Here is a 27,793-nt window from a genome sequence, read left to right as displayed (position 1 = left end):
AGAGAGGGAATGGTACCACGTAGCAGAGATAGGCGTATTGGTTGTTGGTGTGGATTGTTTTCGTTTTGAGCTTGGAGTGAGAAGCAAAATATGGAAAATAAAATACTTGTTTTCGATCGGCCAGGTGATCATTCGTCAAGATGAGCTGGTAGGAGCCGAGAATATACCCAGCAGACACGATAATAAACAACAACACAGCCCAAATGATCCCAACCTAGCAATTACCACACAAACCAAACACGACATTGTAGACAGCGACGGGAAGAGCAAGACAACCCGTTCCAGCAATCCCCTTCATGATATTCATAGCCAGCTATTGATTAAACGACTCCATTTGAATCACTCCAAAACTATTCATTGTGCCAATCGTTTCTTCTTGACTTTTGTCCTCCAAAGGACTCATTTTCAGTTCCAATTCATTTGTATTCTCCATCACAGGGGATTCACTCTTTGATGTGTCCTCTAGCGTGGGTATCGCATTTGTATTAACGTCGGTATCCACTTTCTTCATTTCAATTTGGTTTTCCATGGTTGCAAAATAGTTGTTTGAGGAGACGAGAGAAACAGAGAAACTCATTGAACCATTCTGCCTTACACGGTTCCGTAGTTATCGAATTCCAGATGTGGTAACACGCCACTCCTTCACATCGAAATGAACAAATTCTCATTCCTTTCGCATGTTTACCAAAATTAGTCTTTTCAAGTTGATATGTCTAGCAGAGAATACTTAAAAGAGATGGGACTGGCCGTTAAGGAATCGAAATCGCGTGGACGATTCCTGGTAACGGAGAAACTGATTCCTGAGGGTATTTCGAACTATTCTTATGCCATGTTTTAGGAACCACCATTATGGAATGCATGCCACTTAGTTGGGCTGTCACAAATGAGTGTGCGACTTCCATCTGCCATCATTGCTTGAAAAGCTTCGAAAAAACTCCTTGCTGCGGTAAGTGCGGGTACACACGTTACTGTTCGAGAATCTGCCAAGTCGATGACTGGTTTGGTTTGGAGAGGTTATTCGTAATTCGATAGGAAACGTCACAAACTGGAGTGCAGTTGGATGAAGAAGCTGATGAATGCATGCTTTCTTGTGTAGCATAAGTTGTAGCTCCATCAGCCGATGAACAGCTATATTCTGATAGTCAAAATGATCTACGAGATCTGCACACACAAAGCAGAAAAATCCATGGTAGACGGAGTCGTTACCGGCGACTACACCGACATCATCGATCTTTGCGATAATATCGGTACCCACATTCCCTTTCTATCACTCAGACATCATTCAGCCCTCCATGCTCTCCAGCTACGAGCAGATCGCCACTCTGCTCCACTCCATCGTCCAATCGGAGCCCTGGTACTCCGACTCCCTCTGCCCGCTTTCCACAATCACTTCCTGCATTGGAAAGCTCTACAGCAATCGCTTCGCCGTGACCACCATCGATCTCTCCGCCCCTCTGGGCCGCTCCTTCACCCAGGAGACGGCCATCGCTCTCTACCCGCTTCTCTCTCTCGCCAATCATCGCTGCACTCCCAACGCCACCGTCGTCTTCGACGGGCTCAAAGCCACGCTCCGCGCCCTCCAGCCCATCCACAAAGGCGAGGAGATCACCGTGCTCTCAAAGAACGAATTCTGATGGCTAGATCTCCTACGTCGATTCGTCGCGTCCCTCCTATCTACGAAATCGGTACGATTTCTGGAATTCCATAAATCAAGGGTTCTTCGCGAAGGATATTGTTTTACCTGCGCCTGTCCGCTGTGTCGCGACACGCATCGCGATCAGCTGCTGCTGAGCTATCGATGCAAATGCGGAGGAGTTCAGTTGCCGCAATTGCATGATGCCATTTCGAGTCCAGGTAGCAACACGCGGCCCATGCGAAGTAGAGGTCTGGAAATGCGAGAGCTGCGGGAAGGAAGCGTTCTTCGCGGACGAATACCGCAAAATCGAGGAGGAGCAGTGCCGCTCGCTTCTGCTGTGGCTCGAGTTTGTGAAAATAACCGCGGTGAGGCGTAGAGCCGGCGAAGGATCGTGGGAAAAACAGGCGGGAAAGCTGATGGAGGAGTATGAGGCGAAGTGCACGCGGGAGAACTATTTGTTGATGCGTGTTTTGGAGGCAATTTTGGCGCGGATTCCGAATTTGGCGGTAAAATTTGGCGGCAAATTGTGAGGCAGAAATTCACGAGGACGGAGGAGATCTGCGCGATCCTGAGCGAGTTTGCGGAGAAGTTTGGGGAGAAGAACGGGAGAAACGTGTGCAAAACGGTGGGGCAGAGAAAAATGGTGATGTGATGGTAGATGGTCGATTGCGGTCAGGTGGAGCTGGCGCTGAGAGAGAACAGGAAAGCGAAGGAGATGTTTGAAAAAGCGCTGAAAATCGCGAAGGTCACCGATGGAGAGAAATCGGCGCTGGTCGAGATGATTCAGAGTCTGATTCAGAAATCGGAAAAGAGGAACTTTGTAACTGGAAGACGTCGGGGGTAAATGAAAGTGCGTTTGTTAGTTTGTTTGTTTGTGAGACATTTTCTGTTACCATGAGTCTCGTTCAGCAGATCGCCGAGATTGAGGAGGAGATGGCCCGTACGCAGAAGAATAAGGCCACCGAAAAGCATATTGGATTGCTCAAAGCCAAGCTCGCGAAATTGAGGCGTGAAATCCTGACTCCCAAGTCTTCCAAGGGAGGTGGTGAGGGTTTCGATGTCACAAAGTCGGGAGATACGCGTGTTGGCTTGATTGGCTTTCCGTCCGTAGGAAAATCCACTCTGCTGACCAAACTGACGGGCACCTTTTCAGAAGTCGCAGCCTATGAGTTCACAACGCTTACCTGTATTCCTGGCGTTATTCACTACAAGGGTGCGAAAATTCAATTATTGGATCTCCCCGGTATTATCGAAGGAGCCAAGGATGGAAAGGGTCGTGGTCGACAGATTATTGGAACGGCGCGAACCTGCAATATGATTCTCATCGTTTTAGATGCAATGAAACCCGTCACACACAAGCGCATCATCGAGAAGGAGTTGGAGGGCTTTGGAATCCGTTTGAACAAGCAGCCTCCCAACATCTACTTCAAGATCAAGGACAAGGGCGGCGTCAACCTCCAAATCATGTCGAAGGACTGCGAATTGGATGCAGACGTCGTCTCCTCCATCCTCCACGAATACAAGATCCACAATGCGGACATCACCATTCGTTGCGACGCCACGGTGGACGATCTGATCGATGTAATCGAAGGAAACCGCGTCTACATGCCCTGCCTGTACGTCCTCAACAAAATCGACCAGATCTCCATCGAAGAGCTGGACATTCTCGCTGAAGTGGTTTCCCCGTTTCCCCTTGATTTCTAGTTGGAGCACTGCGTCCCCGTGTGTGCTGGCCGCGAGTGGAACCTGGACGAGCTTCTGGAGCGGATCTGGGAGTACTGCAAGATGATTCGGATCTACACAAAGCCGAAGGGACAGATTCCCGACTATGAAGAGCCCGTTATTCTACACGCAGAGGCGCCCACCGTCCGAGACTTCTGCAACCGACTGCATAAGAGCATTGTGAACCAGTTCCAGTACGCGTGGGTCTGGGGGTCGTCGGTGAAACACCAGCCGCAGCGCGTGGGATTGGATCATGTGCTGATGGATGAGGATGTGGTGCAGATTGTGAAGAAGGAATAAGGGGTGGAGGAATGAATGAATGGATTGTGGAGGAGTGGATGATTGCTTTTTTTGAGAGTGTTTGTTGGAGAAAACAGATCATTGCTCGGCGAGGCGGAGTTCGCCGTAACCGTTAAGATAAACGTCTTGACTATCGTCCTTGTTGTTGTTAACGCGAATACGAAGCAGATATTCGTTGAATGCAAATCGACTCTCGGAAGTGGTTGCTTTCACAGAAGCGTGAATGAATGCGATCAGAGAGAAGAAAGAAACAAAAATAAGCAACGATTTGAGACACCGGAACAGAACTAACACGATAAATGTGTCTATATTACAGATTCTGTTAATTACATACAAAGAACGAAGGCAGATACACGCATCGTGAGGAATTGGATTCGATGCGATATATAGAAATGGAAAATACTAATAATTAGTGTATTCTAAATCAACTATACAAATAGGAAATAAATATAATAAAGAGAGCGATTGTTAGTCTCTTATTAAACACCCTATATCAAAACTTCATTATTATGATACAGATATATAAGGAGAAGGCATAAAAATGAAAATATATAATTGGCTCTGTAATAGAATGCGTTAATACCGATTTTTCGAGTCTCAGGTTTCTCAACCTTCTCATCATTAAAAATCCCTGTGATAAAGTCTTCCCATGGTTTCTACATTGTGAGACAAGCTCCATACAAAGATCTACCAACTCTCCAAAACCAGTGATTTCTGCCAATCTTTTCAAGTAGATGAATCCTAGAGCTTACCAATAACCTGTAACTCCACTTTCTTCGATTCGTATATTCATGTTCTACACGATTCTGTTCTGTACGAACGTGATTCTCTTCCATGTCATACCATTTCATTTATATAACAAACAACAAACAACTCCAAAAGTCAATGAATCAAAAACAGATCAAACTTTCGTTTCCCCATCTCCCACCATCATCACCACTTTTTCTTTTTCTCTTTCTCTTTCTTCTTCTTCTTCCTCCTCCTTCATCAACAACTTCTCTTGTTCACTCCCATTCTCCACCTTCTCAGCTCCACCTACACTCTCATCTCATCTCTCCATCGCTACGTTTGCTCTTATAACTATCATAAATCACAAACCCCAGTCCCAAAAACACCAAAAACACGCCCAGATCGCCCCACTTCAGCACTTCGTGCAAGAACAAAACGGCCACAATCGTCGTAGAGATGGGCTGGAACGTGGAATACGCCGAGATGATCGATGCATCAATGTACCGATTGCACCACACCTATCGCTCACTATGTGTGTGTGTGTAATTCTACCATTAAGAAATAAGTGGTTATCGAGTGAATGAACACGTAATACAACAAACACCAAATGCCTTCCTTCGGGATGCTCCACGCGCTGGCATTCCCTACATTGCAATCTGCAGTCGATCCTACTTCCATACATCACCAATCCAACGATCATCACCAAAACCGAGCACACATTGTACGAGAGCGATGTCACCGAGAGAGCCGGATACAGCTGCACCAGCGCTTTCGACACGATCTATCCGTGCAGAAAACCCGAGAATCGTACCACAAACATAGAACTGCTCACACAGTTGATGAAGAAAAAGAGCGAGCCGAGCAGAATATTCTTCCCTTCCGTTCCTCCGCCAGAGAACCAAGTAACGATCATCGCACCCGCCGTAGCGAGAAGCACACCGACGATCTTGAGGGCACTTCGCTTCTCCATGCGGAGTAAAATGGTGATCACGACTGTGATAATGGGTTGGGTAGTCTCGTTATAAAAGCGACAAGATTGCATACTTGCCAAATGGATGCGACATGGGCTGGGGCAAAGGAAAGTCCCACGATGAAGAAAACCTGATTTCCGAACATACAAAGACCAACAAGAAAGAGACGCTTCCAGTGGCAGCGTTTTACCAACTGGCTTCGAGTACACAACTATTTCTCATGGAAATGGGTCGGTTATACAGTAATAAGGAGAAGGATCACGCCAGCAAACAATTCTCGGTAAAAGGCAAATATGATGGCAGGCATCGATTTCAGTGCTTCCTTACCCACGCAGTTGCCAATACCAAATAGAACGTGAACAGTAATGGCCGCGATGTGGACAAGCCATTTTGGTGGGATTTCTATCAGATTATTGCGCCGTACCACGCTCCACTCTTTTCTGTAAGGGTTTCCTGTGTTGAATCCATCGATTTGTAAGACAATTGTGTTTTGTTTGGTTAAAAGGAAATCCAGGAATAGAGGGATTTTTTTGCTTTTGTGCTAGAAATATGAAAAGGACTGTGGTGCGCCATAATGCAATACCAGACGAGCTTCTACACAATGAGTCGCTGAATGCTGCCATTGCAAAGCTGCCGTCGAACTACAACTTTGAAATCCACAAGACCATTCACAGAATCAATCAAGTGGGAGCGAAGACCGTATGTCTCCAATTCCCTGAGGGACTTGCAGTGTACTTCTAACTGCTGGGTATCAACTTTTAGCTACGCTTGTGCAATTGCCGATATTATCAGACATTTCGCACATGTAAAGGTGATTGTGATGGGAGATGTCTCGTATGGCGCTTGCTGTGTGGATGATTACTCTGCGAAGCGATTAGGGGCCGATTTTATGGTGCACTACGGCCACTCCTGTTTGATACCCATTCAAGTGACTCAAATTCCTGTTTTATACATCTTTGTCGAATTGAAGATCAACGTGGACCATTTGGTGAAATCGATCCTCGCCAACGTTCCAGATGATCAGCGAATCGCTCTTTTAGGCACAATTCAGTTTTCCCAAGCCATTCATCAAGCTGCTGCTGCCTTAAAGCCGCATTACCCTGAGGTCATTATTCCTCAGGAAAAGCCGCTTTCTCGCGGTGAGGTTCTCGGGTGTACATCGCCCTTCATGCCGACCACCGACTGCATGATCTTCATTGCAGACGGCCGGTTCCACGTTGAAGTTTGTGTTTGTTCCAACAATGCTGAAGAGTAGAGCGCAATGATCACGAACCCGAACGTGCGAGCGCTTCGTTACAACCCCTACACGTTTGTTTCTGCGCCATTTCGATCACGAATAGACTCGAAATGACGGAGGAGGAATACGATCTCACCAAAATGACGCGGCTGCGATCGGCCGAGGTGGAGAAAGCTCGGTCCTGCAAGCATTGGGGGATCATTCTAGGCACGCTGGGTCGGCAGGGGAATATTAAGCTGCTGGAGCGATTGCAGACACTGTTGAAGCAGCGAAACATCGAATATGATGTGGTGCTGCTCTCCGAGATCTCGAATGCGACTGTAGGACTGGGCGAGGCGTGTGAGGGAGTAGCTAACGCGGATGACACACATCGATTGCTGGGTACAGCTGGCTTGCACGCGGCTCTCGATCGACTGGGGGACGGAATATGAGAAGCCGCTGCTGACGTGCTATGAAGGCATGGTGGCTTTGGGAGAGGTGGAGTGGAAAGAGCAGTACCCGATGGATTGGTACAGCGCAAATGGAGGAATCTGGGCAAATGGAACTCGGAGTTGGAGTGTTTGTTTTAGTAGAGGAATGAAGTGGAGGGGTATATAACATAGTAATAGGGGTGAGAATAGAATGGAACATGCTATGGGGTGGATAGAGTGAATAAAAAGACGAATGACTTGGCAGTAAGGTGGAAATGTGGACTGCACAGATGAACGTCAATGTGTTTACACATGAATAAAAAGTATAGCCCTAGAGTATGGGAAATGTCATATAGAAAGAGTGTAACTCCTTCCTTGAATGCCATAACATTAAAAACTTGTGTCAATCTATCACACAATATTTCAACATAACATTGCAATACTGAATATCACTCAATCGATTCCTTAACCCCACTCTTTACTCCAAAAAAACAATCCTTTCAACTATTGCAATCTGTGCTTCTCTTCCTTCTATATTGTGTCCACTCGATCCATAGGTCATGTTACTCATCCCATAGTGCCATCACAGAATTCAACACTATCAAACCAGCCCATGCAATATCAGAAGCAAGAGATGCGGAAGCCGTCTCATCAAATGATCAGCATGAATAATGTAAAAACACAAATCTGCAGTTCGTCACTTTACAGATGCGTTGCTCGCCACCCACACTCGTCAAAGCACTCCCAATTTCAAGGAAATGCTCCTTTTCTAAATAATGTTCATTTATTGGATGAAATGGTTCACTTTAGCGAGTTCATTCTTTCATCTATTTATTCTTTTCTTTGGCGTTTTTTCGCCGTTCGATCTAGCCTATGAACGCGAACCCTGCTGACGTTTATTCTCACCCATACGACGTAGCGACTCCTTCCCACTTAATGTCCCTAGTTCGGTCCTGCCGATTCTAACTCCTATGCAGCTCCCGGTTACCCTCCCGTAGTTAACCGAAAAAGCCCTCCTCCTCCTCCTCCTCCCAAGCCGGCTTATGATCCCTCTTTTTATCCTCCCCCTCCCCCTCCTGCTCCTGCTCCTCCTGATCACTACACTGGAGATTCTCCGTACCTCCCTCCTCCGCTTCCTCCGAAGCCATCCGGACATCCTCCCTTCCTTCCCCCGAAACCCCAGGATCTTCATGACGTGGTGGCTTCTCTGAACTCCTTCCCTCAGATTCGCGTATCATTGTCCCTTCCCATTGTGACCACAGAATTACGAGTTTATGAGTGCGCCCTATATGGAGGTGGATAAAGAAGCGGTTTGCAGAGTTCCTGTCGATTACCCTACTCCTCCCGGAGTAGTTCTCCCAATTCCTAGTTTCGTTCCCTCGTACATCGACGAAGCTGACGCAATTGCGCATTTCCGCAGCTACGTAGCCTCGAAATGTTGCTGGGACCACTCCATCCTGGACGAGCTCCAAGTCGTGTCTGTAAGAAAAATTTTATGAATTTTGACGCAGTCGGAAATGTGTTTCGCCTACGTCATTTCCCTCCAAAACACATTCGAAGCGCGTTCCGCCGTTTGGAGGGAAACTCCGCTTTCCAATATCCCGCTCTCTTCGCCGAGTTTGGGCATCCCGCCCTCTCCCTGGCAGTTCCAGCTCTCGCTGCCACCCTATACCGCGGGAATCAAGTCCGTTCCCGTGCCATTTACCGAATTCGTCAGACCGTGCTCGCATTGTGCTGGTAGGCGCGGGAAGTGTTTTATATGCAGGATCTGGACGAATGGTGTGCGAAGTTTGCCGCGGACGTGGATCTGTGCCATGTCCGGAATGTGAGAAGAAAGAGGAGCCGGAGGATAAGTTGATCGCTTGTGCGGTTTGCCACAACTCCGGATGTGTACCCTGCCAAAAGTGCCAAGGCCTCGGGAACAATGCATGTGATTCATGTTCGGGTCGCGGCCAATTGAAAGCTTATCTGGAAGTATCCTCGGAGATCCGCACGGAGGAGAGCAAAGACACGGTGGAAGCGGGTGGTTTGACGCATGAGTACTTGCAGCTGCTGGAGGGCGAGATCGTGTACCAGTACGCTTTGAACTTTGCTTTTTGATGTGTGTAGAGCGGAGGGATCGCGTCTGATTCCTGCGCAAGCCTATCAGGACGAGGAGGTCATCCGCGGCGTGATGAAGCTGTTGGAAGATACCGCGCAGCGAGAGCGCGAGTACGAAGTTCTGCTGCGATGGCAGAAGCTGGTGGTGGGAATGGTGCCGATCCGAGTGTTGCATTGTAAGAGTGGAGATGTGGAGTTCTTTGCGGATGTCTTCGATAAGGATATGAAAGTGTTCTGTCCCGATTTCCCAGTGCAGAAATGCGCGTGGTTCAGTAACTTGAAGCATTCTTGCAGCATTATGTAGACTTTCTTTTGTTTGTTGGAGAATCGATGGATGTGGGGAGAGGGAGCGGCGTTGTCACCAGTAGTACTTCCAGCAGGTCATTAAGGCAACATCTTCCAAAGATGCGGCACTCTTCGCTAGCTGCTTCAGCATTCATCCGTGGTCGCACTGTGGAGGCGAAATGGTGTGGAATCAGTTGGTTCAGGTGCCAAGCCGTCGTTTTTGTCCATCGTAGATTCAAATTCCTCTAGCGCACAATCCTGTGGAATACAATGAAATGTATAAACGATTGGGATAGGAACGATGCCTAGGCTGTGCACCCTCACGCTGAAGCATATCGACGTAGTGAAAGCGATCGCCCTCAATCCTGCCGAGGCTCCAAATTGCCAGCTGGCGTTTTTTGAGTGTGTTGTTTCGTGTTGCGTTGTTTTGTAGGAAAGTGGTTGATTTGCGCAATCTCCTGTCGCTTCCGTACACTTATCCCTTTATTGTCCAGACCTGCAAACAAACATACCAACTCATTAAAAGTGTACTTCCGCTCTTTCTCTTTTTGATCCCTGTTAGTCTCTTCAAACACATCCTCTTTTCGATAATCAATATCTCACCAAATATCCCCAATTGATGCGAATTCTGTTTGAGTCTGTACGATCCAATATTCCAAGTTCTGTTTGTGTCTTTTTCGTTTTTTGAATGCAGGTAAACTATGAACTGGTTTTCGTCCCGATTTTGAACTCCGCCTTCAAATGTGCCTTCACCCATTTAAATTATTCCTTCTATCGCTCCATTATCGAATGTTACAAAATTACGGATAAAACCAATTTTACATTCTCATCGATCGACGAAAAGGTTTCCCTCCATCTTTCCCTCATCATCTCTCATAGTCTACCTATTACTATTACCAGGGCCGTGGCGCTCTCTGCTCCCAAGCCTACGATCTTGCACGCAATTATTTCGAGCAATCGCTCGCATCTTGCCAACCCTGGCATTACCGCAACCAATCGTAGAGTATCCAGTGTATGTCACTAGCAGACGCATTTTATTCTTCCTAATTCCGTTAAAACTGCTGAACAATGTGTATTTGAGCGAAGACAGTCTGGATCAGTATCACTTCCAAATCGTATGTTTATTGGATGGGCGGTTCACGGTAGCTCAAGCAAATCACGCTCTGCGTCAAAACCGGGAATCTAGCTCTCTTCGATCAACTCGTGGAGGAGAACAACCTTTTGTTTTGCAAAAGAGGAGTTCACGTAAAGGAGCATTTTCCGAAATCATGCGCAGTTAGTCTACGCACAGCTTCGCACGCGCGTCTACAGCAATCTGGTGATCAACATAGCGAGATATCTGGGAAGGAAGAACGTCTCGTTCGATCAGATTCGTTTGGGATTGCGGGGAAAGGGCGACGTGACCGATGAAGAGATCAATTGCTTGACCGCCAGTGCAGCTAGTAAAGTGAGGGATTTGTGTTTTTGTGATGATTGTAGCGGCATCTACGTGCCTACTCGAACCTCGCATACAAGATGGTCGTTTTATCGAAGGATTATTTGAATAACAATAATTAGCGATCGATTCTTGTTTGTTTCACTCGCTCTAGACTGTGCAACTCGTTTGATGTACGAAATCCAAGCAAGAAGTTTGAAAACTTGTCAAATCACCCAAAGTGTGTCTGCCGATGAAATACACTGGCCATCAGCCTTTCCAAGGCATTCTAATAGCATTCCCAAGTGAAGAATATTCAAAGAGTTTCCTGCTTGTTCTGGAATCATCAGTTCGGATGTACAGAAGTTCCTCGTTGTTGATTATCAAGGACCACTGCTGAACGCGAAATGGTTCTAATAAACTATATCTTATTTTAGTATGCCTAGACCTCGTGTATTCTTTGACGTCAGCATTGGTGGACAGCCTGCGGGACGAATTGTCTTCGAGGTGAGCTCTGTGGTGGCTTTCTGAAGGCTAGCTTTTCAGCGATATTGTTCCTAAGACCGCTGAGAACTTCCGCTGCCTGTGCACTGGAGAGAAGGGAAAGGGAACCAGAGGAGAAGATCTGTGCTACAAGAACTGCATCTTCCACCGCGTTATTCCCAACTTCATGATCCAGGGAGGAGACATCACTGTACGAGCGTCCACATTGCTTCATCGTAGGATTTCAACGGCTATGGAGGCGAGTCCATCTACGGAAACAAGTTCGCCGATGAGAACTTCAAGGTGCGCCACGATCGTGCTGGTCTGCTCTCCATGGCGAACGCGGGTCCCAACACCAACGGTTCGCAGTTCTTCATCACCACCGTAGGTCGCGCAGCGCGTGTGTGAAGCCTAGGTCCCCACTCCTCATCTGAACGGTCATCATGTGGTGTTCGGCCAAGTGGTGGAGGGAATGGAAGTCGTGAAGGCTCTGGAGTCCAACGGCTCGCAGTCGGGCCGTCCTCGCACGGAGCTCAAGATCACCAACTGCGGTCAGCTGTAAGCCTCGCTCTCCCTTTCTGTCTGTCAGTCTGTCTGTCTGTTAGGGAGTGTGTGATTGATTGATTGATTGCCTGCTTGTTTGTTGTCTCAAACACCGCATATCCCCGACGATCCCTCCGACACGGCATTCTCCTTTACAGCTCCTTCGCCTCCTCTACCGGCGCGGCCTCCTTGGGCTGGTTGGGCTTCCAGGCGGGCAGCGGCTGCTCCTTGGGCTCGTGCACCACGATGATATCGGGCAGAGCCTTCTTCGGGCCCAGACGACCCTCCGGATCCGTCGGCTTCATGATGCGCACCTTCACGCCCAGCATTCCCTGCTTCACCAGCACGTGGCGAGTCGCCTCGTCCACGAACTCCTTGCAGGCGTAGCCCGTCTTGATCATGTAGCCCTCCTTGAACTTCATCGCGTTCGCACGCTGCTGGCGCAGCTTTCCCGACACGATGACCTCGCAGCCCTTCGCTCCGGCCTCCAGAGCGCTGCGGATCACAGCGGTAGCGGCACGGCGCACAGGCAGACCGGCGAGCAATCTGTACTTCAGGGCCTCTGCCTGAGTCTGGGCGCACAGGCTGCGCTCAGCCACACGCTCGGCGTACAGAACAACGTTGTTCTCGTTGAAGCCAAATCTAGGGAATTAGCTCGCCTTCTCACAAAACACGTACCTCTTCTGGACCAGAGCAGTCAGCTCGTTGATGCGGCGAGAGTTCTCACCAATAATCTCCTGAGGTCTGGGAGCACGGATAATGATCTCCGTCTTCATGGTAGACTTGCGGATGCTCACTCCGGAGTAACCCACCTCAGCGAGCTCACGGTTCAGGAGCTGAAACGTCACTTCCCCTCGAAAACACCTCCTACCTCGTCGAGCTCGGCGTAGAACACTCCATCGGCCACACACTGTCTCTTCTTGCTAACTCTTTCAACGCTCATGCCTGTCGGTCAAATATAATAATGAACGGTGAAACATTCAAATAAGCGCACAGTGATCAACCTCCTTGATTATCAATAAATTGTGAACCACTATCATTTCAACAAACAAGGCACAATGACACTTCTAAAAGGACGATTTCTGCGTATTTCATGTAGTACCAGACGTTCTGCTGCTCCAGCACATGTTCTGTCACAGCTAGCCCCTTTGCCTCCAAACCCTCCTTAAACCGGTTGAAAAGCTCCTTCGTTCGCACGGTACAGCAGATAAACGCTCGGCGCACTACGGTGGAAGCATCCAAACAATTCTACAGCCACATTCGGAAAGCGAGTAGGTAATCAGCTCGATTAATCCATCGATCAGATCAGGTGAGAATGTCTGCAGTGAACACAATCCAATTATCTGTATACCACATCCGTAGCGACCAACACATCAGGATGAATGCGTTGAATCTGGTTCTTGTCAAAGTTGCAAAAATCGATTGTCTCCACGGCGGGAACTGGCTTGTGAAGCCTAGCAAACACATCACGATCTACATCAAACGCTCGATCGAATTCGCACTTTCTTCCACGTTACTCAGAATGTACTCGGTCACTTCATTGCAATAATCGCTCATCACCACCGAACAATTCTCCACGATGCACTGCAGCATTTGGCCACACAATCCACTTCCAGAACCGACTTCCAAAATGGTGCTGTCTTTGAATGCAGCGGAATGGGTCAAAACCCACTCCAGCAAGGCAAAGCATGCTTCCCAGGTTTGAAATGCAGTACAATTGGAAGAACGCTTCAACCGAACTTGAATGAACTCGTCCGTGTTGGGAAGCGAGTAATACCGAAAGTGGTATTCTCCTTCCTCCTCACTACGTGTAAATAATAATAAAATATCAAAAGCCAACTGTTTCAAGTGCACACGAGCATATTCCGCTGCAAACGAGTCTGCAATGTACTACAGTAAAAACGGCAGGGTTCGCTTACTGCGTCCTTCTCCATGAGTTTGTCGAAATAACCACGAATGAACTGCCTCTCGTAGTCAAAAACACGACCATTCTTGACGATCAGCGGATGGTTTATCATCTACAATCATAACAAACATGGCTACATCGATACTTTGTTGACAACACAATCCTGAAACGATTCCTCGCTCCAGTGAGGACACGACAATATTGTGTCCAGTACTGTTTTCACGGGAGCACCTTGAAGATATAGGTTACACGACTGGACGAAAGGGTCCATCTCACAACGATAATTAGTTATCGTATGAATCGACTATTCGCGATAAGATGTGCTCTTCGAAACACGTTTTTGTTTGCGCGTGTTTCTGGAATACGTTGCTATAGAACAAGACCTGCTATGTCAAGTCTGGTCTTATGTGTATGCATTCATGTGTAGTCGATGAGTCAGCATTGCCTTCCCTATCAATACAAGAAAAGAATCGAATTGAAGCGGTTTTGCGTGATCAGCGTTCAATTCGAAATGTTTCAAAGCAGATCGTGTATGCAAGCAATGAAAAACCGAATGACTCGGAAAGGAGTCCATATCTGCCTGCTGCCTCGAAATCCTCCCTAACCCCTGATTCTAAACCATCTTCTCAATCTCCACAGCATCCAAAATCATCAAAGCCAACTCGAAAGCGCGCTTCTCTGCTCTATGACCTTCCGATCTCTCGAGAAGGCTTTACAGACGAGGAATTCGAATCAATCCAGCAACTACGCGATGCTGTAGCCGATCCTGCCAACCTCAAATCCAAATCTCCCCAGGACTTGTTCAAATCGATGGGTCTAACGGCTTCGGATCGCCAATTCATCGAATCGGAGCTTCGCGACATAGAATCCAAGCCGCTGCCTTCGCCGAAGAACGTGGATACGACGCCATTCGAGCGGTTAGAGAAAATCATGCGAGAGGACGAAGGGATTTACGCGAGCTTCGAGCAGTGGATGAAGGAAGTGGAGAAAGTGGTGGGCGAAAAAGTGAACAATCCCACGTCGCTCACCGAGGAAGAGATCAAAAACCTCCCGCCAGCGCCCGTCAAGGTGCAGGAAGCGATGCGGTATATGCTCTCTGGCAAGAAATAGTCGATTTAGCGTTCGTTCTGTTTGCAACAAACACAAAATTGCTCGGATTCATCGGGAATCCACCACTTGATCAAGCCAAGTCCATCTACGCTAATATCTCCGTACACCAAGTTAAAGAAACACTCAAAAAACACAATAACAATAACAACAATTAAAAAAGATATAATTAAAGCCATTGGATTGGGAGGTAAAAGTTTGTCTTCGCGCATATCCACACTCGAACTGCGTAGACGCGTTATTTCTGGACCCTGCACGTCGATACTCTTCGTTCGCGTGCGAACCTACCATTCACACATCATCATCATCATGTCGCTACGCTCCGATCCGCTTCGTGCTCGACATTCTTCACTTCTGATGTGACCAATGTGTTATTTTCTGAGGATTACCTCGCATTTCGAAAAGCACTCTCAACTCGATTATACTGAATGGCGATGACGCGGAAGCGAATAAACTCGCCTGTGTTAATATCAAAATCCAACTGCTGGTCCCCGTCGCGATAGTGCCAAACCCAAATCCGTCGAACCGGATCGTATACGCTTACATCGGGGACTGAAGTTTACAAAAAAGAACCGCCAATTCCTACGATTGTATGATGGAATCCAAACGTCATCCATAAACTCTAAAGAAACTCGAATGCCACTCATGTTACTCGACAAAACCGTTCCCACAATGATCTCTCCCTCCACTGGCCGAAACAGGATCATGCGGAATTTTACTAAGTTTGATATCGTTTTTAGGCTCAGTACCGCCCGTGTGACAGGCTCCATCTCCAGGATACACTTTGCTGTCCTCGATTTCCACAAAGTCGTAGAATGCGATACACAGTCCATATTCGGGAATCACTTTGTTTGAATATTTCCGATTAATCTCTTTAATTAGCGTCTAGACAAGGTCAGGGCAACTCCGCTCGCAGCGCCTACCTGCACATGCTCCTCTCCGAATTGGCTGGGCTCAATCCGAATCACGTCCTTAATCGTAAGGAGAATGAACATTGCTCAAATTTTGTGCGCTTTTCACAGGATGGTACTGGGAAGCAGCGCTCTGCAGCCTTCCCCTGCACCAAGCGAGAGAGACACGCTCAACGCGATTCGAACAAACAATCCACCCTCAGAATTGCTCCAGGTCGTCATCCGCGGTCTTGGGCAACTTAATCAGCACTCTCTGCACGTAGGTTCTCAAATACTTCGCATCGGCGACACTGAGCGATCCGATGTAGTTCTCGAGCACGCTCGGGTTCTCGTGGATCTGCAGCAAATGCAGCAGCGCGCGCTCCGACGCCAGCTTCACCGGCACGTACGAGTCCTGCACGCTCTTCAGCAGCGTGGGCACGAGCTTGGCGAGCAGGTCGTCGTTGGCGTCCTTGCAAACCCGCGCGAACAGCGAGATGGAGATGACCGTCTCGTAGCGCACGCTGGAGTTTCCGTCATAAATGCACAGCGAGAGATCGTTCAGCAGCCCGTCCAGCACGCGCGCCTACCTCACAAACCCCGATCACTCCCACCTTATCGGCCTCGCTGAGCAGCGAGTACGCGTTGAGCACGTATTTGCAGTCGGAGATGGCCGCCTTCCGCACCATCAGCGAGTCGCTCTTCAGGAACGCGCGGATCCGATCGATGATCGCCGCGTGGCTCGCCGCGCACCGCTCCGCGTTGTACCGCAGCACTTGGCCCAGCGCCAGGCAGCGGCCGTGCACCACGTCCACGCTCACATTGCCGGGCTCGGCGAGGATCTTTGTCTCCAGGATCGACTGGAACGCCGCGTCCGCGTTGAACTTGAGCGCCACGCCCAGCACGCGAGCGGCGGCCACGCGCGTGGCCTCCTCCTTGGCTTCGATGAGCTGCAGCATGCTCTACTCATCAGCAAACGAGCTTAAAAGCGCACGGAGGTAAGTTTGTCGCAAGTGGCGTCCTGGATGCGCTCGCCGACCTGCAGTAATGCGCCCTGCAGCGCCGCCAGAATACTCTCCTGGATCTCCTCCGACTGCGACAGCGCGCTCTCCGCGAGGTCGCAGAGCACGTTGTCGATACGCGCCGAGAGCCTCACCACGTGCACCAGCGCCTGGCCGCCCTCCACACGCACGCCCTTGTTGGAGTCCTTCAGCGCGCGGATGAACGTGGTCTGCAGCTGCGGCAGGAAGGGGCGCAGCGCGTCGCCCGCCTTGGAGAGCAGCAGGTTCAGCGCGTGGTAGAGCTGCACGCGCGTGGTGACGTCGAACATGTCGCCGATGATGCGGATCAGCGGACCCGTGATCTGCAGCGCGTAGACGCGAACGTTCTGCGCGGGAGAGTACTGCACCAGATCGCCTAGACGTGACACCACGACTCCAATCGTACAGACCAGCGCCGCGCAGTCGCCCTTCTTCTCGGTGGGCGCGACCCTACGCTGAACTTCATCCATTGCTCCCTACATGATGGCTTTCTGCAGCAGCGTGAAGAACGGCTTGAGTCCTGCCTTGTCGGCGAACGCGGGCAGCACGTAGGTCTCCATATCCACGCCGGGCCTAGCGGTGAGTCTCCTTGTGTTCTCGTCGCCTACTTGTATCGCTCCGTGCTGATCACCGTCGCGATCATGCTGCTGATGAACGCGATGTGCGGCACCATCTCCGTCGGACTCACGCGCGCGAACAGCGCGTTCAGCGCCTTCCACGCCGCGTCCAGCACGTCCTGGCTGTGCTCCGAGGAGCGCTTCAGCACCAGCCGCAGCACCATCTGGATCTGGTCGTCGAAGTCGGCCGTGGTCTTCTCGACGAACTCGGCGAGCATCAAGCAGGCCTCGCGGCGATATCCGTTGTTCACGAAGTTGCTGATCTTGTCCAGACACGTGATCAGCCACTGCACGCCCGTCGTGTCGATGCTCGTCACCATGCTGCGCAGCGTCTGGCTGATCGCGTCCGCCAGCTCGCGGTCCTCCATGGGGGTCTCGGCCTCGTCGTTCTTCCCGTAGAGCTGCAGAAGGAAGTCGTTCGCGATGTCGCTGAAGAAGAAGTGCAGGAACTTGCTGGTGGTGGGGAGGATGCAGCGCATCACGTAGAGGTGCGAGCACGTCAGCGGCTGCGCGGTGAGGCGGTTGAACAGCACGGAGATCATCTGACGGCCCTGCACCAGGATGATCTGCTTCAGTCCGTTCATCGCGTTGTGCTGGCGACCGCTGTCCGCCGACTCCAGGTCCTCCAGCAAGATCGGCAGGATCGAGTTGAACGCGTTGCTGCTGCCCTTTCGCTGCAGGATCGTCAGCGCGTTCGCCGCCACCGACCGCACCGTCTCGTCCTCGTCGCAGATCGACACCTTCAGCGACTGCAGGAACGCGTCGCCCCAGCTCTTCACCACCGCCGCCGAGCAGTTCGACAGCACCTGCACGAAGCCCATGCACACCACCTGCCGCGTGACCGCGTCCTCGCTGCTCATGCCGTTGTTCAGCACCTCCAGCACGTGCGGGACCACGAACTCGCCCAGCTTCTGCACGATCTCGCCCAGGCAGCGCGCCGCGAGCATCCGCTTGTTCTCGCTGTCGCTGGTGAACATGGAGAAGCAGAGCTTCGTCAGCTCGCCCAGCACGCGCTTCAGCGTGCGCGGCGTGTTGCTCACCACCGACTTCCACACCTGGAAGGCCGACTGCCGCACCGTGGCGGTCACGTCGGTGGTCAGGTAGAAGAGCGAGGCCATGATCTCGGTCCACGTCTCCACGCCCAGCTCCTGCTGCAGCAGCGTTTCCACGTTGTCGGAGGAGAGGCCCGTGTCGTTCTCGCTCTCGCTCATGCCCACAGCACGCGTCTTGCCCAGCGTGTAGAGCAGCTCGCCCATCAGCATGATCGACGACTGGCGGATGCGCCAATCGTCGTCCATCATGGCCTCCTTGATCGGAGGCAGCACGCTCTCCAAGTTCGACTTCGCGTAGTTCTTCGTGATCACCTGGCCCGCACGCAGCGCCACCTCAGCGACCATTTCGGACTCGTCCGCCAGCCCACTCACGATCGCGGGCAGCACGGTCGGCACCAGCGCGGCGAACCGCGAGCCCAGCGTGGACGGCAGGAAGGAGATCGTCCACATCACGCCCTCGCGGACGCACGCGCGCGGATGCGTCGCGTTCAGCAGCAGCTCGCTCAAAATCTCCTTGAAGTGCGCCTCCGAGAAGGAAGAAAGCAGGTCGGCGAGGCCCTGGGCGGCGCCCGAGCGCTCCGCCACCGTGCTGTCCTCGTACACCTTCTCGATCAGCCACTCCTGCAGGTCCTTCATGTCCTCCTCGCCCACCTCGCGGCCCAGCAGACCGATGCTGTGCGCGGCCACGGCGCGGACGTCGGGCAGCGGGTCCACCAAACACTTCTTCAAGGGCTCGATCAGCTTGCTCAGATAGGGCAGCACGTCGTCGCGCGACGCCAGCGAGCAGATATTGCCGACAATCAGCGCGGCCTTCTTCTTGGTGTCCGTCACGCGGTCGTTCAAGCCTCGGATCAAAATGGGGATGATCAGCGACAGCGAGGGCGCATCGATCGTGTGGTGGAAGCTCGTCTCCGTCAGCGTCTTCAACGCCGTGGTCGTGTGGATGTGCGGCTCCGCCAGCGCCTGCAGCAGCACTTGCTGCACGTCGGCGATCTCGGGCGTTCGGATGACGTTCCCGATGTCCATCAGCGCGGTCTGCGCGGATCGCTGGATCTCCTGGTGCGCGTCGCTGCACGACTCGGTCAGCAGCGGCACGATGCGCGGCAGACACGACGACAAGCTCTGCGGCGAGCAGTACGCCATCGCGCCCAGCATGCGGATGGACACTTGCTTCGTTCGCCAGCGCGTGTCGCCCATGCCTTCCAGCACTTTCGGCATCACGAGCTTCACGCCGTGCGGCGACAAGTTCCGCATGACGGAGCGACTCGCCGCCTCGGAGGCCTTCCGCACGCGCTCGTCGCGCGACGAGTAGTTCTCGAGGAGGATCGGGAGGAACTTCACGACGTAGGGCTCGAACATGAAGGTGAGGGCGTCGAAGAGCGAGCCCAGGACCAGCATCGCGCCTTCGCGCGCGATCATCGACGAGCTTCGCGCCGCCGTTTCGATAAACGAGATGATGTCGAAGTCGCGCAGCACCTTGCTGCCCATTCCCTTGATGATTCCGGCCAGACCCACCGCGGCGCCGTGCCGCTCCGCGTACTCCTCGCTCGTCGTGAGCTGGTTCAGCAGCTGGTCCACGTAGGTTTTGGCCTGGGTGTGGACGCAGTCGTACTTGAAGAGAGGCGTCAGGCAGCGCGCCACGGCCTCCTGGACCGACGCGGAAGGAATCCGCAGGGCGTTGATCAGCGTGTCCACCGTGCTGAGGATCCGCGGATCGCCATCCTTCAGATAGCAAGCCACCTTGCCCAGCAGCACGATGCCGCCTTCGCGCTGGTGGTCCTGGATTCTGCAGGCTTCCTCCGTGTCGGCGTCCTGCTCCAACGCGCTCAGCTTCTTGTTCAGATACGTCAGCACTTCCTCCGGACACTCCGCTCCGTAGTTCTCCATCAGGCTCTCGCCCGCGTGCATCGCCTGCACCCGCACTTCGCTCTCGCTGTACGTGAATCCGCGGTCGAACAGCCGGTCCAGCAGCTGGTCCAGCAGCGTCACCTGCACCGCCTTCTCCGCCGCGCACTGCTCCAAGCAGTAGAACATCGCCAGAATCGTCGGCTCCTGCGCCTTGCGCTCCGCAGGGACCGTGATCGCCTCCACCTCCTCGCACTTCTTCTCGATGCGATCCAGCACCGCGCGCGACGCCTCCGGATGCTCCAGCAGGCCGTGGGCGATCGCACGCGCCGCTGCGCGACGGATCTTCCCCACGGAGTGGCCCAGCAGCTGGAACAGCGGGATGTGGAACGAGGCGGGCAGCGCGATGGCCTTCTTCTCCCACTGCAGCTGCGCCTCCTCGGCGATTTCCTCGTCCTCGTCGTACTGCGCCATGTACAGGCGGATCTGAGTGTGAGATAAAAGAAAAGAGAGCAGTGGTACCACATAGAGAGGATTGCTCGCGTAGTTCTCCACGCCGTCCAGATTGATCAGCGCGTTCAGACGCACATCCTCCGAGTCCGAAAGCAGGCCGCGATCGCCCAGCAAAAGCAGCACTTCGCGAGGCTGCAGCGGCACGGAGGTGTCGCAGTACGCCATCAGCACGCTCTCTGGAGAGGGCTCCAGTCGCGGCGACACGCGGAGAATCTCGAGCAGGATCTCGAGCACTTCCAGGCGGCACAAGCGAAGCGTCGACTCCAACGTCTCGTCCTCCGTGCTCACGAAGCAGTTCAGCAGCGTGACGATGTGCGAGTAGATGCTGGTAGCCTCGGGGGCGAACGCCAGCGGCTTCAGCAGCGGGAGGAAGAGCGAGAGATAGCAGGAGGGCGCGGGGTCCTCCTCGAAGAGCGGCACGAACGTGCTGAGAAGCGGCTCAGCGAGGGCGACGAGCTGCTTCATGGAGTCTAGAGTGAAGAAACGGAGAAACGGGGTACAGAGCGAGAGATAGAAGACGGTGTAGAGACAGTTCTCGAGCTGCGCGGCGAGCGACCCATCCGCGATGCACTGCGTGCACTGCAGGAACACTCTACGCGTCACCCTCCGTCCGCAGACCGTACTCGCGCGCCAATCGGGTCACCAGCGGATTGCCCAGCAGTCCCGACACCACCGTGCTGATCTCGTTCAGATGCGGCTCCAGAGCCCACTTGCCGCCCAGCACCAGGCAGCGCAGTCGCAGCAGCGCCTCTCTGTACCCCTTGGCCACCGCGTCCACCGCGGCTCGGACCTCCGCCTGCTGCTGCAACGCCTCGTTGCGTGCGGCGATCGCCTTGTCCGCCACGTCCTTCGCCAGCTTGTCCTTATTCAGCTCCGCCTTCAGCTGCGCCGCCCACTGATCGTCGTTCTTCGCCGCGCGGCTCACCGCCTTGGCCTTGGCTTTGGCCTTGGCCTGCTCCTTCGCCTTCTGCGAGGCCAGATTCGGTTCGTCGTCGAAGCCGGAGTCGTCGCGCGGCTTCCACACCACGAACTCCTCCGTCTGCCAGATGCTCAGATCCTTCGCGGAGATCTCGTTCACCGCGGGGCTCTGCGCCATCGTCTTGATCTCCTCGATCAGAGCGCCGTAGATGGGCTCGGTCAGCGACGTGAGCTGCATCAGATGAACGATCGTCTGCTCGGTGGTGAACGCGGTCCATCGATTGGCCGTCTGCAGACCCAGTTCCTCGTCCTCCAGCATCGCCTTCACGTCCTCCAGCATCGCCTCGTTGCACTCGATGCTCTGCAGCGAGCCCAGCAATTCCCGGGCGATCGTGTCTACGTCCCACCTCGCCGCCTCGCCTACGCCACGTCACCGACTGCTTGTGTCCGACGTTCATAAACGGGTGCGACGCGCACCACGCCGCCAGCACCACGTCGTTGTTCTCCACCGCGCCGTGCAGCATCGCCTTCAGCATGTCCACCAGCGGCTCGCGCGGCAGCGGGTACTCATCGTTCACGAAAGGAATCGCCGAGCTGCGCATCAGCCAGCACTGGAACGACTCCAAGAGCGCGTGGAGACGCGCGTGGTCCCGCGCCAAGCTGCGCAGCATCGCCAATCCCGACTCCCGGATCTCCGATCGCGGCATTGCCTACGTCCCATCCCCTCAGAATTGCCCACCACCAGATCGAACAGCAGCTGGCTCACGCGGCATTCCTGCGTGGCGTCGAACACGTGCGTCTTCATCGCCTGCTCCAGCAGCTGCACCACGCTGCGCTGGCACCACCGCACCGTTTCCTGCTCCTCCGCGTTGCTCGTCGCGTACAGGCTCCGCATGAACAGGAAGCTGCTGAACTCCGTCGCCTTCACCGCGGAATCCGGAACGGCGCACCCCGCCTTCACCGCCATCTCGATCACACTTCCCATCGCGATGATTCCGCCGCGACCATCCAGGAACGGCTTCGCCGCGGCGCGCTGAATCGCGCCGTCCAGCACGGGGAGCAATTCCTTCGCGTTCAGCGGCACGTCCGGCAGCGAAACCGCGCAGTTCAGCAGGTACAGCGCCGGAATGCTCGCGTTCCCCGCGAGTTTCGCGCCGCTGACCGCGAGAGCGAGGATATCCGCGGGGATCTGCTGCGCCGTCTGCACGGCGAGCGCGAGCGCGTCCATGAGGAAGCATTTGTTGGCGGCGTTGGCCTCTTTCTTGTAGGCGGCGAGGAGGACGGGCAGCAGATCGCGGCCGCAGGCCTGGACGTCGGATTTCTGCATGACGCGCGCGTCCAGCGACCGCAGAATCTCGCTGAGCGCCACGTACACGCGGCGCTTCGCAGGGAGGGCGAGGCGCGAAGCGTCCATTTCCTTGAGCAGGGCGGAGGCGAAGCCCACGACGGCCTCGGGGTCGCTGCAATGCGAGAGCACGTCGTGCAGCAGATGGGCGGTCTGGGTCTCCGCGTCGGACGTTTCCTGCTTGACGAGATGCATGCAGGTGTCCACCAGGAAGGAGAGGTAGCGCGACGCATCCACGCGGATCGAGCGGAACGCGGCGATCAGGCAGGGCGTGCCGACCTCGGCGTTGCGCTTCACGCTGCGCGACAGCGCGGGGAAGAGGTCTTTGGACAGCAGATCGTGGCTCGACGCCGCGGTAAGCAAACCGCCCGCGAGGACCACGCTGCTGGGAGGCACTTTGCGGGCCGCGGAGAGGATGGAGAGGTAGCTAGGGAGGATAAGGAGAGAGAGAGAAAGCAAGGTACTTCTTGGCGATCGATGCGAGGGAGGTTGATTGAAGCTCGGCGTTGTGGATCGCGTTACAGAGATAGCAACTCGCGAGCAGCAAGGACTCCTTGCTCGAGCCGCAGATGCACAGGGCTCGCTGCAAGAACGCGTCTTTCTCGTCGTCGCTGGCCGCGCCGCTCTTCTCGAGCATGAAGTGAACGCTCAGAATGCACAGGCGCTTGTCCCGCTCTGCGATTTCCTCCAGTAATTGGACCTGCGTGTTACCTCAGTTTGGAGGTGCAAACTTGTGTGCGGAGAATGTCTTCTGCTAAATCGGGGATGTTGTTCGATGATAGAATGCTGCATACGCGGAACAGTCTGTAAACCCTTGGTGTTAGAAGGACCGAGGAAGATCACCATTTAACCGAGCGATGTCCGCTATTTGACGTCAGCAGCTTTAGGAACGGTTTGACAACATTATCAAAAGCTTTGAGGGATGCGAGTAAAGAAAAATATCCTTCCAGGAGCGCAGCATGCTCCTTCGAAGCAAATCGCCAACAGTTTAGGAATGCCGATAAAGCGTTCTTGGCGTCCGCTTTATCGACCTCTATCGTGTCTGTTTCGATCACTGCAGCTAGTTTCTAGTTCTTAGCTAAAACATCCTCATTCACCTCAAGAATCTCGAGGAAACTCTGCAAATCGATATTACTATGTATAGATTGAAAATATTCTTCCATTAAAAAAACTCTGACTTCCTAGTTATCACAGAATTTTCTGGGAATATTCTTGATCATCCGAATAAAAACAAACAAAACACTCAAAACTCACTGACTCCACTCTCTTTCGAGGTCCTCTATATCGATATCTCCTTCTTCCCCCTCGTCCCCTTCCTGCGGCAGCGTGTCTCCCTCCAGCAGCTCCCCAAACTCTTCGTCTATATTCGGTGAACTCATTTGTCCAAAATTCCCCTCTTTTTCCTCATTATCCAACGTCTCTTCAGCTTCTTCAGCTTCTTCAGCTTCCTCAGCTTCTTCAGCTTCTTCAGCTTCACCCTCAGCCTCTTGCACTTCACCCTCAGCATTTTGTTCTTCTTGGTTCAATTTTCCCATTTCTCCTTCACCCTCTTGGTTCGTCGTTTCCACCGTTTCCTCTCCCTTCCCGTCCTTCTTTGCCTCCTTCTTCTCCTCTTCCTCCTGGTCCTCCTCCTCTTCCTCCTCCTCCTTCACAACTCGCAGATCCTTCAAGTGCAGTCCTTCTCCCTCGATCATTTCGCGGTACTTCGCGTACTCCTCCGCCGCCACGTTCATTCTCCGCAGCGGCTCCAGCGCCTTCTCCAGCGCCAGCGCCTTCTCCAGCCCCGCAAAGAACGACCCGTACATCGCCGGATCCGCCAGCAGCTCCGCCGCGATGTGCTTCTCCGCGCGCAGCTTCTCGCGCCACAGCGTGAACGCCGCGTGCGCCTGCGACGGCACGTACGACAGCGAGAAGAACGCCGCCTCGGGCAGCTTGCCCTCCTCCTGCAGCAGCTTCAGGCACGCCATGGCGTCTCCCGCCAGATACAGCGCCAGGAACGCGACGTTGAGCTGCCCGCCGCGCTGCGCGGCCTCGGCCAACGCGCGCAACCCGGCGCGATCGCCGAGGCAGGAGAGGAGGAGGAGGGAGAACGCGAGGTCACCGGCGTGCTGCGCGCAGGTTTCGGCCATGTCGATGCGGCCCTGCGCGATGTACAGCTCGGCCAGGCGGCGCCAGCGCTGCGGATTGTACGTGTCCGTGCGGTCGCGATCCGCCAGCGTGGAGGCGAGCAGGTCGCGGCAAGCCTGGACGTCACCGAAGAGAAAACGCACAAACCTCGCTGTTGCCGAGCTGGAGGTTGAGCTCGAAGCGGAGATCGGGGTCCTGCGCGAGCAGCACGGCGCTCTCGGGGAAGCCCTGCACGTCCAGGAAGCGCGCCACGCGGTCGTACTGCGCGGGGGACACCGCGGGGAGGAGCTGGTTGGCCAGCTCGAAGTCCTGGTCGACGACGGCGCACTCGTAGTCGAGGAGCGCGTGGTCGAGCGAGTAGCCGAAGAGCGCGCAGCGCGCGTCCGCGAAGAAAACGAGGTCCATGGAGGGGATGTAGCGCAGCAGAAACCGCTGGGAAGGCACGAACGCGAGCTTCTCGGTGTGCTCGCCGCGCACCAGCTGCAGCTTGTTCTGGCTCACGAACAGATAGGCGTGCTTGTACCACACGCCGCTCTGCTCGCTCCCGTCCAGCTCGCTCAGCACCTCCAGGCAGCCCTCCACGCCCGCCGCGCTCTCCCCCAGATGCGCCGCCATGCGGTCCGCGTGGAACTCCAGCAGATAGGACGCCTGCGCCGAGTGCAGCGCCACGAACTGCCCGTCGTCGCTCCAGCTGAGTCCGCGGATGTTCCCGTCCACGCGCTGCACCAGCTGCCCGGTCGCCCAGTCGTAGAACGCCACGAACTCGCCGTTGCAGCCCACGGCCAGGCAGGCGCCGCCCCAGAGCCCGGTGATGCGCGAGGCCATCTGCAGCACGCGCGCCTCCTTGAACTCGGAGTACAATCGCAGCGTGTTCTCGTTCTACCGCTCATCCCTCGCCGCTAGCCGCACGATCTGCACGCAGTAGTCGTTGCTCCCCGGCCGCCACACGAAGTTAATGCCCTCGCCGTACGCCTTGCTGCGCAGCTGGCGGCTCGTGTACACCACGTACTCGCCCTCTCCCACCACCGCCAAGAACCGCCCCGTGCTGCTGTGGCTCACAACCGACGGCGTCACGTCGCACCGCCCCAGCGACTTCGTCGCCACCGCCACTTCCTGCCCCTTCAGCACGCTCGACGCGTCCAGCTGCTTCCCGTCCACCACGCTCTGCCACATCTCCTGCCGCACGCTCCACACCACGCGGCCCTGCGCGTCCATGCTCACCGCGGGACTGGCTCGGCCCATCGTGTAGACGCAGTAGCCCTCGTCGTAGCCTAGCACCACGTGGTTGTTGTGGCTGCTCAGGCCGATGCTCCACGCACGGTCCAGCGAGGGCTGCAGAATCACGCGCTCGCGACGGTAGGTGCCGCTGTGGAAGATGATGACCTTGTTGTCCTCGCCGCTGCTCAGCAAATACGGCAGGCGCGGGTGGAACTTCACCGCGGTGAGGTTGTCCTCGTGGCCAGAGAGCGTCTGGATGCACGTCTTGGTCTGGTAGTCCCAGATCTTCACGGTCTAGAGGGTAGAAAGAGAGAAAGAGAAAAGGAACGCAGTCGTCGCTGCCGGTGGCTAGGTACGGTTTGTCGTTTCCGGGGTAGAAGTCCAGGCAATTCACGCCCTTCGAATGGCCCTCCATCGAGTAGTACGGACGCGAGTTGCTGATCGACCACATCTACCACTCAGGGAAGGGGAAAAGGGGAAACCCGGATGGTGCGGTCGAGAGAAACGGACGCGAAGTAGTTGTTGTCCTTGGGATTGAATTTGACTGCCATGATATAGTAGGAATGGCCCTCGAAGCGCTGCGATCAGAGAGTAGAGTCAAGACTTACGCGCACCATTTGGAAATCGTGGTCCCAATCCCACATCTTGATCAGCATGTCGTCTCCGCACGTTAAGATGTAGGGAAGGGTCTCGTGCACGTCGAGTCCGCGGATGAAATCGTCGTGGCCTTTCCACTGCTTCACCTACAATCAATTCAACAAAAACACAGCAACTTTTTCTCCTGTATTATAGTTGTAAACACGCACATTCAAATCATCACATCCAAACACCACCCACTGCTTTCTCGCAATAAAACGGCCACAACGCACTGGCTGATAGCTCGGCTCAAAGTGGTTGCGAATTTCCTTCTTCTCTGTATCATACACAATAACCTTGCCCGAAAAAAGGCAAAGCAACACCCAAGGCTCGGTAGGGTGATAGTCGATGCACTTCACACGATCGCTCTTCTGTAAGATTGATAACTACCAACGTAAAACGACTAAAGCACGAAGTACCTGGATATCGACGTTCTACAGTTTATTTAAAATAATCATCAACCCTACCATGGATATAGCTACAGTTATTACGATACTCTATTTCACAGAACAGAAATCGAGATTATTCTTACTTATTTATTTGAAACGGCTTGAACTGAAACTCCCTCATAGTTATTTGATGATTTATCATTTTTCATGAATAGTGTTGCAGTCGTTCTTGTTCTTCTAGTTGCCTGTACAAGGTTTGCAGTAGCAGAGGACCGTTTCACTACCTCGAATGTAATCTCTTAACTTTGCTTTTTATTTTTAGTCAGACCCAGTAGTCAATTGGGGTTTCCAAACAAGTAA

General features: G+C 53.5%; 11 protein-coding genes; 6 read left to right on the top strand and 5 right to left on the bottom strand.

The window, feature by feature from the left end:
- Positions 1 to 709: 709 nt before the first annotated feature.
- Positions 710 to 1,064, top strand: GSBLH_T00004024001 (uncharacterized protein; the record flags this gene model as incomplete). Its single annotated transcript, XM_013042861.1, has 4 exons — positions 710 to 806; positions 839 to 946; positions 978 to 998; positions 1,033 to 1,064. 4 exons carry the CDS (start codon positions 710 to 712, stop codon positions 1,062 to 1,064), a joined length of 258 nt encoding a protein of 85 aa, XP_012898315.1.
- An 8-nt stretch (positions 1,065 to 1,072) lies between these two features.
- GSBLH_T00004023001 (uncharacterized protein) lies at positions 1,073 to 1,634 on the top strand (the record flags this gene model as incomplete). The annotated part of the gene is made up of 3 exons (XM_013042860.1): positions 1,073 to 1,078; positions 1,109 to 1,247; positions 1,276 to 1,634. 3 exons carry the CDS (start codon positions 1,073 to 1,075, stop codon positions 1,632 to 1,634), a joined length of 504 nt encoding a protein of 167 aa, XP_012898314.1.
- An 896-nt stretch (positions 1,635 to 2,530) lies between these two features.
- GSBLH_T00004022001 (uncharacterized protein) lies at positions 2,531 to 3,658 on the top strand (the record flags this gene model as incomplete). Its single annotated transcript, XM_013042859.1, has 2 exons — positions 2,531 to 3,310; positions 3,341 to 3,658. 2 exons carry the CDS (start codon positions 2,531 to 2,533, stop codon positions 3,656 to 3,658), a joined length of 1,098 nt encoding a protein of 365 aa, XP_012898313.1.
- A 1,043-nt stretch (positions 3,659 to 4,701) lies between these two features.
- GSBLH_T00006754001 (uncharacterized protein) lies at positions 4,702 to 5,429 on the bottom strand (the record flags this gene model as incomplete). The annotated part of the gene is made up of 4 exons (XM_013042858.1): positions 4,702 to 4,905; positions 4,983 to 5,031; positions 5,068 to 5,168; positions 5,199 to 5,429. 4 exons carry the CDS (start codon positions 5,427 to 5,429, stop codon positions 4,702 to 4,704), a joined length of 585 nt encoding a protein of 194 aa, XP_012898312.1.
- A 478-nt stretch (positions 5,430 to 5,907) lies between these two features.
- On the top strand, positions 5,908 to 7,192 carry GSBLH_T00004021001 (uncharacterized protein; the record flags this gene model as incomplete). Its single annotated transcript, XM_013042857.1, has 5 exons — positions 5,908 to 6,089; positions 6,121 to 6,580; positions 6,614 to 6,666; positions 6,699 to 6,915; positions 6,947 to 7,192. The coding sequence occupies 5 exons, from the start codon at positions 5,908 to 5,910 to the stop codon at positions 7,190 to 7,192; spliced, it is 1,158 nt and encodes a 385-aa protein (XP_012898311.1).
- Positions 7,193 to 8,781: 1,589 nt separating this feature from the next.
- Positions 8,782 to 9,414, top strand: GSBLH_T00004020001 (uncharacterized protein; the record flags this gene model as incomplete). XM_013042856.1 has 1 exon in its annotated part: positions 8,782 to 9,414. One exon carries the CDS (start codon positions 8,782 to 8,784, stop codon positions 9,103 to 9,105), a length of 324 nt encoding a protein of 107 aa, XP_012898310.1. The 3' UTR covers positions 9,106 to 9,414.
- A 1,828-nt stretch (positions 9,415 to 11,242) lies between these two features.
- On the top strand, positions 11,243 to 11,920 carry GSBLH_T00004019001 (uncharacterized protein; the record flags this gene model as incomplete). XM_013042855.1 has 4 exons in its annotated part: positions 11,243 to 11,311; positions 11,343 to 11,498; positions 11,528 to 11,671; positions 11,703 to 11,920. The coding sequence occupies 4 exons, from the start codon at positions 11,243 to 11,245 to the stop codon at positions 11,847 to 11,849; spliced, it is 516 nt and encodes a 171-aa protein (XP_012898309.1). The 3' UTR covers positions 11,850 to 11,920.
- A 26-nt stretch (positions 11,921 to 11,946) lies between these two features.
- GSBLH_T00004018001 (uncharacterized protein) lies at positions 11,947 to 12,773 on the bottom strand (the record flags this gene model as incomplete). XM_013042854.1 has 3 exons in its annotated part: positions 11,947 to 12,472; positions 12,509 to 12,666; positions 12,702 to 12,773. 3 exons carry the CDS (start codon positions 12,771 to 12,773, stop codon positions 11,983 to 11,985), a joined length of 720 nt encoding a protein of 239 aa, XP_012898308.1. The 3' UTR covers positions 11,947 to 11,982.
- A 2,078-nt stretch (positions 12,774 to 14,851) lies between these two features.
- GSBLH_T00004017001 (uncharacterized protein) lies at positions 14,852 to 15,838 on the bottom strand (the record flags this gene model as incomplete). The annotated part of the gene is made up of 6 exons (XM_013042853.1): positions 14,852 to 15,127; positions 15,163 to 15,221; positions 15,252 to 15,395; positions 15,430 to 15,561; positions 15,593 to 15,728; positions 15,767 to 15,838. The coding sequence occupies 6 exons, from the start codon at positions 15,836 to 15,838 to the stop codon at positions 14,852 to 14,854; spliced, it is 819 nt and encodes a 272-aa protein (XP_012898307.1).
- Positions 15,839 to 15,953: 115 nt separating this feature from the next.
- On the bottom strand, positions 15,954 to 20,761 carry GSBLH_T00004016001 (uncharacterized protein; the record flags this gene model as incomplete). The annotated part of the gene is made up of 6 exons (XM_013042852.1): positions 15,954 to 16,319; positions 16,348 to 16,695; positions 16,728 to 17,149; positions 17,180 to 17,223; positions 17,254 to 17,346; positions 17,382 to 20,761. 6 exons carry the CDS (start codon positions 20,759 to 20,761, stop codon positions 15,954 to 15,956), a joined length of 4,653 nt encoding a protein of 1,550 aa, XP_012898306.1.
- A 3,543-nt stretch (positions 20,762 to 24,304) lies between these two features.
- On the bottom strand, positions 24,305 to 27,330 carry GSBLH_T00004015001 (uncharacterized protein; the record flags this gene model as incomplete). XM_013042851.1 has 8 exons in its annotated part: positions 24,305 to 25,306; positions 25,338 to 26,069; positions 26,100 to 26,702; positions 26,737 to 26,859; positions 26,891 to 26,986; positions 27,017 to 27,151; positions 27,182 to 27,244; positions 27,274 to 27,330. 8 exons carry the CDS (start codon positions 27,328 to 27,330, stop codon positions 24,314 to 24,316), a joined length of 2,802 nt encoding a protein of 933 aa, XP_012898305.1. The 3' UTR covers positions 24,305 to 24,313.
- Positions 27,331 to 27,793: the final 463 nt, after the last annotated feature.

Source organism: Blastocystis hominis, assembly GCF_000151665.1.
Source record: "Blastocystis hominis, Singapore isolate B (sub-type 7) whole genome shotgun sequence assembly, scaffold_5".
Taxonomy (NCBI): domain Eukaryota; class Bigyra; order Opalinata; family Blastocystidae; genus Blastocystis; species Blastocystis hominis.
The sequence above is the reverse complement of the archived record's forward strand: the minus strand, read 5'-3'. Positions and strand labels throughout refer to the sequence as shown.